Source organism: Solanum verrucosum, unplaced genomic scaffold (assembly GCF_900185275.1).
Source record: "Solanum verrucosum unplaced genomic scaffold, falcon-dt-bn FXZP01000183.1, whole genome shotgun sequence".
NCBI classification, from domain to species: Eukaryota; Viridiplantae; Streptophyta; class Magnoliopsida; order Solanales; family Solanaceae; genus Solanum; species Solanum verrucosum.
The window spans coordinates 4,558,783-4,573,131 of NW_026020430.1; the positions used below are offsets into that span (position 1 = coordinate 4,558,783).

The window sequence follows — 14,349 nt, forward strand, 5'->3', positions numbered from 1 at the left end:
TTCTCAGCAAAAATTCAAATTATGACAATTTTATCCCTTTTTAACCGCTATCCTTATATTAACATTGTTTATTAACCAACAAGGATCAGTGATAAGTAGTCCTTTGTTCTTAGCCGAATCTCTTTGGTACGGAGTCATATTTGTTATTAGGGAGAGCTTTACCTCATCTCATAGATTTCGAGTTTGAGTCCCCTCGGGTATGAGGTCGTCTTTATTAAAGAGCAGTTATCCGAATTTAGTCGGGCTCCAATATGAATACCGAACATTGAGTGGGAAACTAAAAAAAATATTGTTTATTAGGAGACGTTTGGACATGCGATATGAAATCATCATTTGAAATCAATATTTAGATATGTGGTTTGAGATCATAATTTCAAATTTCAAATAAATAAGACTCATACTCGATATGAAAAGATTGTATGTACCATGCGAAAGGATTATATTAAAGAATAAGTAGTTACTATTATTGTTAACTAGTAAATCTTTATAAAATTATAGTATGTGTTTGAAAGTTTATAACCACAAAATTTATTTATTAAAAGAACATGGAGATATACTCGTGCCTTGGAATATTTTGCTATCTTGTTATCATGATTTACTCATTAGGTAGATTGTATAAGAAATTTTCATAACTTTGAGAAATTCAGATTACATGTTCAAACGGGCTTGTAACTTGCAAGTGTTGCTCCATGGAGGGGCTCTGCTTACAATTATTTCCTTTTCACGTTGCTTCACTTTGATAGTTAGATATATATGCCTAACTTGCTGTGAAAATCAAGGGTTGTAAAGAACTATTATCAGACCAGACATGGACCTACTTACCTACTTGATATTTTCTTCATGGTTACATCCCATTGTAATGTATCAATAATTTCCAAGGCAGGTATAAAAACGATCAATATTTTTAGATCGATAATTATTATTAGTTGAGTGAAAATCAACTCGACTTTTGGATTGTGATTTGTGCCCTACTGATTATAACCTATAGCCACCAATTTTCTAACTATATGTGATTTATGAGAAATGAAATTACTAGTTACTAAAGAATAGAGGTCACTACTAAAAATAATATAAAAATCGAGACGGATTGAGTCGGTCTAAAGAAACGAGGGGAAACCAACTCATTCCATTGTTTTTTTTAAAAAAAAATGACAAAGTGAACGTCCATCAATTTTAAAAAAAAATTATGTCAACTTTTAATTTATTAAAATCGATAGAATAAGTAGGTTGTTCCTTAGTTTTAACCAATCCTAACGATTTAGGACAAATCAATAATGTAGAATCTATTGATTTGATGTTGATTTTCTTAAAATACTGACTTGATCCATCAATTTTGATCCTCGATTTTGACCTAATTTTTAGTAGCAGGTGAAAGATAAGCTAGTCTTGTCCTGTTATTAAAGTCCAAGCAAATCCTCGTGTTATTACGTGAGGATCGAAGAGCATTTTCAAACTTTATGTTATGGATTAAATTTTCGTAATTTTTGAAAGGTATTAGTTCACTTTTCAAATTGTGAGGTCCACAGACAAATCACTTGCTTTGGTTTTTATTTTTAATTAAAAAAAAAAAACATGACGGATCTTGTGAAACTTTCACCCTACGTGAAAATTGAGATCAAGCAATGATCAAATTGAATGGTCAAAATTCAAACAGTAGAGATTTTAAATGAAATCTAATTAGTATATTGATAGTTATTGGATTGAGACGAGCTTAAATAGAGTGATAAGGAGAATGACGAATTCATACATATAGATTATAACCCATTTTAATTTATCTATGATTGTTAATTATGTCTTGAATTTTTCTCTTGTATATTTAGAAAACTCGTAATTTCTAAAAGTTTAGAATATTCATTTTTCAAATAGATTTGGAAAAGGAAAATATATATATATATATATATTGTACTTGTAGGATTGAAAAAATATTCATCTTATAAATATGAGATTATTTGGAATCTATAAAATATGAATCTTAATTGGGGATCAGATTCATAAGATTGTATAATACTTTTCCCCTTTCATAGTGGAACACTATTTCTGTTTTGCCTTGAAAATTAGGCATATTTGTACGTCATACTTAAATTTTATTATTAATTGAGTAAATTTTAGGTTTAGCAAACATAAAAATCTTATTTATATGCTATAGTTATAGTTTGTATAATTGCACTCCATAGCAAACTTTATGTTTGCTATGACTATTAATCTGTATATTTCGATATACATATACATAAAAATCTATATTTGTATATTTCGGACACTTATACAAAAAAACTTGTCATGTCTTGATATGTATATTTCGGTAATTTGTATATTGATCTGTATACAAACTAAAATATAGTAATTGTATATAAACAAAATTACTATAGAGATTATACAAACATGTCTTGTTATGTATAACTATAGAAAATATACAAACAACAAATTGAATTTGTATAAACAAACTAAAAAATAGTAATTGTATACCGAATGGGTAATTGTATACCGAATGGATAATATATACAAACAACAAATTGAAATTTGTATAAACAAACTAAAAAATAGTAATTGTATACCGAATGGGTCCCGCCAGATGCAAAAACATGAAATGTTTGCTGCGAATTACAAATAAAAGAAATTATGGCTATATCATTTAATTTGAATTTAATAATTTGCTATTTCATACAATTTTCCCTTAATATCCATGTGTAGAATTAATTAAGGAGGGGTTGCCTTGAAAATTAGGCTTATTTGTACGTCATACTTAAATTTTATTGTTATTTTTCTTCTTTATTTACTTTGTATATAATTATGTGTTAATTAACCCACAATTTTTCAACATCTCATTAATTATATCCATGTGTAGAATTAATTAAGGAGGGGGCCTTATATTTGGTCCTTCTACAAAAGTTGGAAAATCTTCTTCTCCAAAAAAGAGCAAAATTAAAGGCTTAATCTGATAGACAAATGTGATCTTTCAATGACAAAGCAAATCAAAGCCACACATGATGAGTGGAACCATCCTACTTTATAACATGTCCAAATCACTAGTAATAATGATGATAATTTGTACTACTACTCAATATCAATGGCAAATCACAATTTTTTTTTAAGTTTTGGGTTGGCAAAACCCATGTGTGGATTGACCCTACTTGTCCTTCAATTGTGGTCTCATGTACCAATTCAAAACTCCAATAACAAAAAAAAAAACTTGGTAATTATTCTATCTTTACCGCACATTATTAGTTAAATTCGCGATTTACTTTTTCTTTTAATATACATAGATATTGCTCGAGTATATACATGTTTGTACGTGTATTATCCTAATCGCTAGGTTTGTCCAATGACTAAGAGGACATCTCTTCAATCGCCTTTTCCTTATTACTAACGAAATCGGTCTTGATCTTACTTCAACAAGCCAAACCGAGATAGAAAAGATCAAACACACAAATAAAACACAAGTTTGCCTTCTTCTTCTTTGTTGTATCTTAAAAGCTATTATAGAGACGTGTGATTTTTCTGATGTTAAAAGAAAGATATTGAATCTAACTTAATAATTGCTGTCCAAATGGATCTTTCTGTATTCTCTTGTTATTAATAGTAATATAATTTATGTTACAAAAGTGTAAACCATGTGATGCTACTTAAAAGTGGTAGAACATTTGCAAATGTTGCAGTGTTTAATTTGGGTAAGTAAATGTAACACAAAATTAAATTGATCTTTTAAGCTAGTTAGTTGGTCTAGGGCCAACTTAATTAATTAGACTATCCATGGGTAATGTTGTTCCCCATCTTTTTTGTGTGTCACATAATTAATTTATAATTATATTTTATCCTTTAAAATGGAAAACAATTAATTGGAATGGGTCATGTTCATGTAAATGCTTCACAGCTATAGTATACCCACCCCACCCCACCAAAAAAAAAAGTGAGGGTGTGGTATGATAACAAATATTTTCATATTTTTAGTTAAAAATTTTGAATTCGAGTTTTTTTAATAAATTATCTTTGATAGCGGAAAAAAACGCTTATTAGACACCTACTCAGAACTTCAGTTGTTGATTGATGAGGTCCATCTCTATTTGGAGTCGAGTTAAGTTTAGTACTTATTTTTAATGTTTATATAGAAATGATATGGGTAGATTGTAATCTTTATCCCGACAAATATGTTAATTGTATAATTTTTTAAGTTTTTAGTAAAGGCTTCTCAAATTAATATTATTATATTATATACTTTTTTTTATCAGAATATGCCCAGTTGCTTCCTTCATGTGCTTTAAGATTAAATTGTATCATATGTTCAAATATATGTATCAGATTTAATGATTTATATGTTCATACAGTTTAACCTTGAAGCACATGAAGAAAGCCTACACAGAATTATAATCCAATCGGAATGGACTCTTTAGACCACTTGGCCCAAAATGAAGTACCTTACAAGTGATCTCTTATTATGTCCTCACTCATGAAAGTTTTTTTTTTTTTTCATCCGGTGTCCGAAGTTTATATTGGAGTCTCGACTAAATTTGAATTACGCACTGCATGACCCATTTGGAGGTGACACTCCCAACAAGATTTTCTCCATACCCAAGGCTCGAACCCAAAACCTCTGATTAAGGGTGAAACAGTCCCACAAATACACCACAATCTATGTTGGTCACTCATTAAAGGTTAAGGCTACACAATAGGCACTATGACATAGAGATATGATTTTCTAGCCTTTTTATAAAAAAAATAAAATAATTTTATGAGTTTTTTCTATAAGAAATTATCATTTTCACACATAAAAGATATGAAAAGATCATTATTTTTCTATTTGAATTATAAAAGGATAATAGATCTTATTTTCTCCACCGATGAAAGGGCTTTACTTGAAAAATTAGAAAAAACATATATCATACGTGGAAAATTTAAAAAAGTTTCACATAAATATTCTACCGTAATGACAATCCAAGAATCACTATATGAAATTGTAATATATTTGATAGAAATTGTATTGAAAAGTCTTTTATAGATGAAACTTCTTATACATTTTAGGGAAAATTGTGCATAATGGCAAACTATTAATTGAAAATAAATAATATAGCTATTGTTTCATTTATTTCCTTTGAGTAGCTACAGTTTCACATATCTTGCTACTGACGGGTCCCACAAATAAAATAAAAAACGGAAGTCTTTTTCTTTATACAATTTACTTCATCTATTTCCTCTCTTTCATACCCTTCAATTTCTCCTAAATTCTCTCCACAAAATCAGTTTGAATTTCAAATCTTCACTACTACGCTCTCAATCGCGATTTCAAAAATTTCAGGTACCGCCAAAACCTCTAAATCAATTATTTTTTTTCCTTATTTCTTTAACTTTCATATGAAATCATAATCCATACAGATTTTTCACTTATACAATGGATGGACATTTACCTTGGGTCTAACTCAAAATTTTGGAGAGGTTGCAGGTTCAATAGCCAAATTCAAATAAATTAAAGACATCAGATCCAAATTTAAGAATGACCCAATCAGATTGGATGAAATTAGTGCAAAATCGAAGCAATCTGAAATTATTGAGGAAGGTGACAAAGATCAGTACGATGCTAGTTCAAGTAAGAAGAGGAAAGGAAAAGCAATTGTATATTAGCCATTAGGTTAATATACAAACTTATTGTATAAAGCAATTGTATATTAGAATTGTTTCTGGCTCATTGGAGCAAGATCAACATGAAGAAGTTCAGGTATATGTATAATCATTAATTTGTATATGTTACGATTGTATATTAGTCTTATATTTTCTCTGTAAATTTTTGCCCTATATCTGTTTGTTTATACAGGTATGTACATCCATTAGGTTTAATATACAAACTTATTGTATAACTACCAGTAGTTAATATAACAATTTTACGATATATACAATATTAACAATTATACAATTGAAATGTTTTGTATAATATATAATATCCATATAAAACATGTTTATGTTATATTCAGATAAAATTAATGTTATACAGAATGACTATATGTACTTTTTTATATGTTTATTTATACAGATCTATATTTTTTTTGCCATTAGGTTTAATATACAACTTTCTCCATTAATAGATTTACAATAATCTCACTATATATACAATATAAACGATTATACAATTGAAATGTGTTGTACAATGTATAATCTTATTTATAAAATTTGTATAGGATAAATTGAATTAAATCTTATTTTATACAATTCGCTAATTGTATTTGTGTCATATTTATACACAGTAAGTCATAGTTATGTATATATGTATATTTGAGAAAAATTGTATATATATTATTTTTCAAGGTGTTGAATTTCTAGGCAAACTTGTACGCAATTATAATGGAGTCACTACTGATGAAGAAGTCGTAGAAGGAAAGAGATCTTTTTGCGTGAGATTGCCTTCCTTTTTTGTAACAGAATTTACAATCTTTTATTAAATTTATTTAGAAAATAAAATTGTATATAGCTTCGCATGAATCCTGAAATATACAGATTAATAGCTCCATAACAAACATAAAATTTTCTATGGAGCGCAATTATGCGAACTATAGTTATAAGATACAAATATGATTTTTATGTTTGCTATATGTGAAAGTTGCTCTACATTTTAAGGGTCTTAATTAGACATATAATTAGATCTGTCAATATGGGTTGGCCCACCCCATCCGGGCTTAACTCATACGGGCTTTGAAATTTGACGGACCAGGTCGGGCTAGCCTATTTTCGGTGTAGGGCAGAAAATGGTCGGCCCAACCAACAAGTATGTGGACTACGGGCTTTGTCGGGCCAATCCTCTTTTCTTAAAAATATATTTTTATAACTTTTTAAATTAAATTATAATTTAAAAATATTATCATAAATATCGACTAGACAATATTACATGGTGTTAGTGTCACTTAGGATTTTTTCCATACCCAGGGCTCGAACCCGAGACCTCTGGTTAAGGGTGAAACACTCCCACTAGTGCACCACAACCCATGTTAGTGTGTTAGTGTTACTACTTGTTACTTGTTAATCAAATCCACAATTAAAATTATCTTTATAATTTATTAAGTTTGATTTCAAGTAAAATCATAAATAGCTTAATAGAAATATTAACCTAATTGTTTTCCAATGATCATAATAAAACACAAAAACTATGACAATATTTCATAGGATACGGCCTATGTAGTGGTTCCCCATAAATTTTAGGGAATTTTTATTTTATGTAGTACATATTTTATAAACATAATTTGTATTTAAATAATAATATTTCAAACTTTAAGCAGATTTTGAGTTTAGATTCTTGTTATTTTTAATACTCTATTTTATTTTTATTTTTTAATTAATTTTTATTTGCCCCACGGGCCGGCCCTATCCATATTTCTCAAGCCCCACAAATCGGCAGACTTATTCAGACCGGGCAAAAAAGCTCTTTTCTTAAATGGGCTCAAAAAATCGTAGTCCAACCCTATCAAATCACGGGTTAAGCCAGACCGGGCCAATGGGCCTAGCCCATATTGACGGCTCTACATATAATCAATCACTCAAAGATATCACCTTACCATCTTATTTAAAAATTGTAAATTCGATTCAAAATAAATAACTTTTTTCTAATTCAAAATAAATGAATTTTTCAAAGACCAAAGTTATATTAATTAATTTGTTTCAAAATACCCTTCTCCTTATCGAATTTTTCAACTATCTTTAATTTTAAGGCATACGTCAAACCTCAAAAAAATTATTTATTTTGGATAGGAGACAATAATACATAACATATGATTGGTTCCGGTAGAGGACATAAGTGATATAAAGATAATGGCATGATATATTTGTATGTTTATTTTCGATTTCAAACTCATAATATTACAATTAATAGTAACTTAATTAGCACTATTATTGTCAAACAAATTTAGTATGATGTGAGATGAGAGGACAAAATTCTGGTATCCTTGTCCCCCATGATGCCTAAATAAAGTTACCACGACATTATCATTAAATTTTAGACTAGATCCACTTGTCTAATTGAAATGCTATATCAAGAATTGAGGTCCCAAAGTGTGTCAATTTAACTTTTCATTATTTTAAAAAGTAACACAAATGTCGATAAAATTTCATACACCATTTTTTTTAAAAAAAAAATGTATATAATGATGTATTAATCTCAATAATATATTCAGTATAATACTAAGTAAATATGTTGAAGAATATTCTTTTAACAATTTTAAAGAGGTTGTTTTTGAGAATATTTATGTTTCCTAATTACTCTATTTAAAGCGCTAAGATGTGTACATAATGTTATTTCTATTTTAAACTTGGTGTAACTCTTTGAGGATTAGAGACTTCCAAAATCACAAGTTACTAAGCAATGGTTTCAAATATTAATAAATTAAATTATTCTAAAATAATTAATTTTATAAATAAACTTTCAAATTACATTTGGGGCTGAATAAATTATGTGTTTTTTTTTCAAATCTTAGGTGTTTTTGAAGTTTTCGTTATGTAGATAAATTAACTATTTAAAATATATTATCTCTTTTAATAATACACATTAACCTTAATAGGTCGTAAAATATTGTTTCAATTGATGTGTATGATTAATTAGGAGAATCAATGCATATTTTATATGATAAAACTTATAATCTACGCAATGAAGCCTTTAAAACACACACATACTTCTTCAAAATATATGAACCGAAAATATCCCATAAAAACATCTTATCATATATTTATGTGCTTAATTAAAACGTATGGTAATTAATTGTAATATAATGAGACAACAATATAAACAAAACCTTCCTAAAATACAATGTGTATTACTCAAAGAATCCAAGGTTAAGATTTTTTTTGTCCAATTAATGCTTTGCTCTCTGTCTATACCAAAATATCATAGGCAGACTGTGACTTATCTCTGCCAATTTTTTTCCTCTTTTTACAGCTTTGACTTGTTGCCTTCACCTAATAGATTCTTTGCAGTAAATTTCTGTTAAAGAAATGGACTTTAGGAAGAATTATCTCAAATAACATATGGAGATTAAATTCTCATTACGTGAACGGTGTGGACTCCAATATTTCTGCACGTTAGAACTGAACATCTAGAGTGTGGACAATATAATATAGGACTCTAACATTGAAAATAATGAGCATGGACAATATAAACTGGGGATCCAACATTGAAGACAATGATTTTGGATGAATCTAACTCAAATATCATGTTAAAGAAATGGATTCTGATCTAATTCAATCCAAAACCCTTCTTTTACACTACAACAAATAAAGAATTTTGCGATAATAATATAATTCTTGCTATATTGACTTTAGCAACTCAAGATACAATGACCTCAATCATCACAAAAAGAAAAATCTATTGTCAATAAATATCTCTTTTGTTATAGTTTGAGTGAGGATTATAGTCCATATAAAGAGAACAAATCTCCCAACCCTAGTCACTCAACACCTCCTTCCTCCTCGTGTACAAGACTAGACATCTAATATCATGTAAAAAAGTAATTTTTTTAATCAAACAGATTAACGTAACCTCAAAAGCTAACGGAAAAAAACTTATTTAATACGTATCATATAAACTAACAGGACAACGCTGGACTCCATCAATTGAGAGGTATGGTGTAGCTCTTCCCCTTACATAATATTATTTTTGTTTGAAGGTTAATACACAAGAGTCAAGACAGAAATTCAAACTCCCCATAAACATGACAAGTGTAGAATTATTATTTGAAAAAAGGAAGTTTTAATAGTAGTTGAAATTAAATGAGAATGTGGGTGTATCCAAACTTTAGATCTTGTGTACATTTAAAGCTTTGCTCTCTGCCAAATATCTCTGTCAAAAATTCCTCTTTTTAGTGCTTTGACTCCTTCCCTTAACCTATTCTATACTATATTACTAATAGACTTCTGGCGCCTTGAAACATTTCTTCAGACATTTACAATTTAGGCCCATACATTTCATCTTCAATAGACCTCTCCTAGCGTTCCATCGTTGATTTTAACACCTCTTCTAGTGAAATTCGTTTCCCATGAAGTCTAAGAACATTATCTAACCATTTGTTCTTCAAAATCACAAGAGAAAATCTTGGTCCTTTTGGCTGGAATTTGAGATACATCCTTCTCTTTGGTGAGTAGCCGAAATCTGTTTTTGAGCTGAGTAATGTTTATTACTTTTAGAATATCTCGTTCTCTAGAACTCCTTTTTCGGTGAATAAATATGATTTGGAAAGATAATTCATATACCTACAACTCTTATGTTTAAGTAAAACTCTAATTTAGATGTTATGGATTCGAAATATGGGACACAACATAGGACAAGTTCTGTCAAGATTTCGGATTTAGAAATCTTGTATGAACAACTGTTAGTGTATCGATGATATCTTTTTGTACAAAATTGAGAATTAATAAATTTGAAATTCTAATTTTACCTCTGAATTGGTAAATTAGTAATTATGTATTAAAGGAAAAAATATATTTATAATTTGTCTAACGTTTAATACGTTAGCTTTTACAGAATTAAATTTACTCTCAAATCTTAATATTATAAAAATTCTATGTCATATCTCAATTAAAATATCTCGATTTACGAGGCATAGGTATATCAAAACTGAAATTAAAATATTAAATAGAACAAGTGTTTAAAAAAAAACAGAAGCGTGCACGGAGCACGAAGCATTCCATAGTGACGCGTGTGGGGTTAAAAAGTCTATTTTCAAACTTTTGAAACTTTCCTTAAATTTGAGTGATTTGTTGCTTTGTTTTTTTAAAAAAAAATATATAATTCAGAAAAAGCAACTACTTTGTATTATACTGTCACGTAGTTTTGTATATAGAATAAAATTGTATATTCCGTCGAGATGGATTGTGATGAAAGTGATTTACTCTTAATTACAGGTTTTGAGTTTGAGCCTGGATATGTGCATGATTCAGATTTGTTGGGTTGCACTGTGAGCTTCGAACATCGAATGAGGAAAAAAATAAATTGTAGATACCTCCATTTCATTTTACGTAACATTGTTTAACTTGATATAATACTTAATAAAAAAAAATGAAGACTTTTGAAATATTTAGAGTAAAACAATCCTATTTTATATTATAGTTAGTTAATGACATAATTTGGTTCTAAATTATTTACCTCAACTCAAAATGAGATATATTATTAAAAAAATATAATATCAAAAATAATTTAATTCGAGAATTCATTGATTCAGTGGTATATACACTGTCTCAACAAATAAGAGGAAAAAAGTAGATAAATTCTCTTCCTCCGACCTATAAAGCAAAGTAAATAGAGTAAAGCTGATTTTTTACTGCTTTACCTATCTGTCTTTTTTGTCTGCCTCTCCCATTTTTGATATATGTGATTTGGCATTTTTCTCTGTTTCTCTGCATTTTTATACTGTATATACTAACTTAATACTACTAGGATATCTTTAAATAACATAAAAAGGTACCTTATATATATATTTTTTGGTATAGATCCAAAGTGATACTTTAAATATTCTTTTGAACACTTCAAGTTTTTTAAAAGTTGCACATTTTTGGTTTCATTGAATATTCAATAAATTCTAGTCGTTAGATTTTCACAAAACCTGTATAAATGAACAAATTTAACTAAGAATATCAGAAATTGCAATATCAAAAATTACACCAAACGCCAAAAATATATAAGGTAGTAAAAACTGTACCTCAATAAGTTGTTTGAGGCTCTAAAAATAAACTAACAACTAGTTGTAGTAAGAAATTTCAAGGGACATAAAATTTTAATCTTAATCAATTGATTGACTACCTAAACTTTTACTTTCGACTCTACACGGAATCCTAGACTCTCTCATTTCTCTTTTCCCTACCCATTTTATTTTTAAAAAAGATAAATTTAAGGGATCACTTACTTTATACCTATTCCTTATAGTGGGACCATTTTTGTTATTTTGTTGTCAATGTCCTGTATTCTCTTATTTTTACCTTTAAATACCACACCCAAAACAAAAACTTTCACTACACTAAAGCAGACCTTTTTCAGGTCCTTTAAAAATACTCTCACATTCCTTTGCATATCCAGTAGGATACAAAACAACAAACCCTTTTCCCCCAAAAGAGAATTAAAAATCCTTAGAACAATGGAGGTAAGACTATTATTATTTTTTGGGGAGAAAAAACTGATCTTTTCTTGGATTGAGTATATTAGTATTATGATGTTGAAATTAATAGTAATATTTTTGTGCATACAGGAGAACAGATATTACTTGAAGCGTAGTCAAGTTCCAGCATTTGGTAGCTGGGATTGTAATGATAATGATTTTCCAATTCCATTTACAGAGTGTTTTGAATCAGCTAGACAAGCTGGTTTAATTCACTATACTTACTCACAAGATTCAGATTTGTATGTAACTGGAGATCTTTACCAGAATCATGTTGTTACTCCCACAATGATCGTCGTTCCTCGTCGTAAGGTACTTCTTCGTTTTAATTTATATGACATAGTTTGAATTGTTACAAAATTTAAGTAAAATATTCAAGATTTGTATTTTAGCTAGTAATGTACTTGACTGGTAGGTATAAGAAGTGCATTATTGTTCAATACTGTCAAGTTATATTTGGTATGCATTTATTCTTACTAAATATGTTTTACTTGAGCAGAGCGTCTTTAGAAAATACACATTATTGTTGGACTAAATTATTGACAGAATGCGTATTTTTATTCTGTTTACATAGTTCAAGGACATTTTTGACTCTTTTTCGTTATTTCATTTGTGTTAATAGTAGTGAAAAAGTGTGAAAATGTGTGCAGAAAAAAGGAAGTTACAAAGAAGGAAGAAAAGAGGGATGGGTTATGTGTGATAATTGTGAGAAAGAGTCACCAAGGCATGTTAGTGTTCCTCTTTCTCCACTTCCAACAGCTAGACATGTGCACAGAAAGCCTGTTGATGAAGATCTTTACAAGATTTCTCCTGACTTGCTCTACCCTAAGTCTAAAATGGTACATCTCTTTATTTTTCAACCGGTATACATAGATTATACATTGATTATACGCACATTAACTATTATTTTTAGTTGAAACAGTTCGATGTATGACTATTTAGGTTAATTATATCTATAAGTTGTTCAAATGCCTTTTAACTTCTGGTGAAGTTAAAAGACTTTTGGTTGGAGTAGATAGAATTCAATAGTTTTTGTAGCTCCTTCAACTTAAAGTATATACTTATGACTTATAAATCAAGATTCATATAAATTAGAAAATCTTGGTTTATTTTTTATTCTATTCAAATATTATAAATTTTTTTATAAATGTATTTCGATTAAGTCAAATCAAACCAACTCTATGAAAGGCAGTACAAAATTTGGTAAATGGTGATCCAATTTTTCTTCTTTAGTATCACTCAATACCCATTCATGTAGCAGAAAAGATGGGACTTTCTGTGTGGACCAATAAAAGGCAAAATGATCACTCTTCTTTTCTAGTGTCACATCTGAAGGGACATTACTTAATTAAAGTGCTAATCTTTTTGACAAAGGATAATAATAAGAATAAAAAGAGAATGGAGAGTGGTAGACTGGTAGTTAAAGTTATTCACTTTTTGGTGCATTTATTTAACCATTTTAATTGCAGTATAACTTAAGTTCAATTATTAAAAAAGAAGTTCCAAAAATTGCTTTTTCTGAGTTATAATATGTAACATTCTCAAATAGAGGTGGAGCTATGGGACATACGGTGTCATTTGAATTTTGTTGGAAAATTACATTTATACATAAGGTCAATTTATAGTAGATGTTGAATTTCTTTTAACTTGTTTGTATATTTAAACTCATTGCAGAAAGGCATCCGAGGATTCATATCAAGCTGCTTGATGCCAAGTTGTGGTTGTTGAATTTAAAGAAAAAAGCATATGATAGAAGATGTGTGTTAGTATATACTATTTACTATAGAGATGTTTGAAGTGTTTTTTGGGGTTTAAATCCAGTAAAAATGGCCAAAAGAGAAGAAGAAGAAGAAGAAGAAAGATATGGAATATTGGTCATCTCAAGAAAAGATAAATATATCATTATTGTTATATGGTACAATAGAGGAGACTTCCCTTCAACTTCTGTTGCAAACAGTATGTTTCTTCTTGGAAGTAATTTGATGTCCTAGTACTAGTAGTACAATATATACTAGTGGTGTTGGATTTTGTAATTTATATAATTTTGAGGAATTAATATTAGAATTACTTTTGAGTTTATTTCAGAGCAACAACATGCAATACTGAAAGCCTATTTTTTTTTGTTGTATATAATTTAATTTCAAGTTGGACCAATCATCCATGTTTAAATTGGAAGTGGATTTATGATTTTATTTGAAACATCTTTGTACTTGATCATAACAGGAACATAAATTTTAAG

The 14,349-nt window shown here is 28.8% G+C and overlaps 1 protein-coding gene across 1 annotated transcript; it reads left to right on the plus strand.

Annotated features, from left to right (window-relative positions):
• Window positions 1-12,089: 12,089 nt before the first annotated feature.
• Window positions 12,090-14,124, plus strand: LOC125807785 (uncharacterized). The gene is made up of 4 exons (XM_049487523.1): window positions 12,090-12,095; window positions 12,201-12,422; window positions 12,761-12,949; window positions 13,785-14,124. The coding sequence occupies exons 1-4, from the start codon at window positions 12,090-12,092 to the stop codon at window positions 13,836-13,838; spliced, it is 471 nt and encodes a 156-aa protein (XP_049343480.1). The 3' UTR covers window positions 13,839-14,124.
• The last annotated feature ends 225 nt before the right edge of the window (window positions 14,125-14,349 follow it).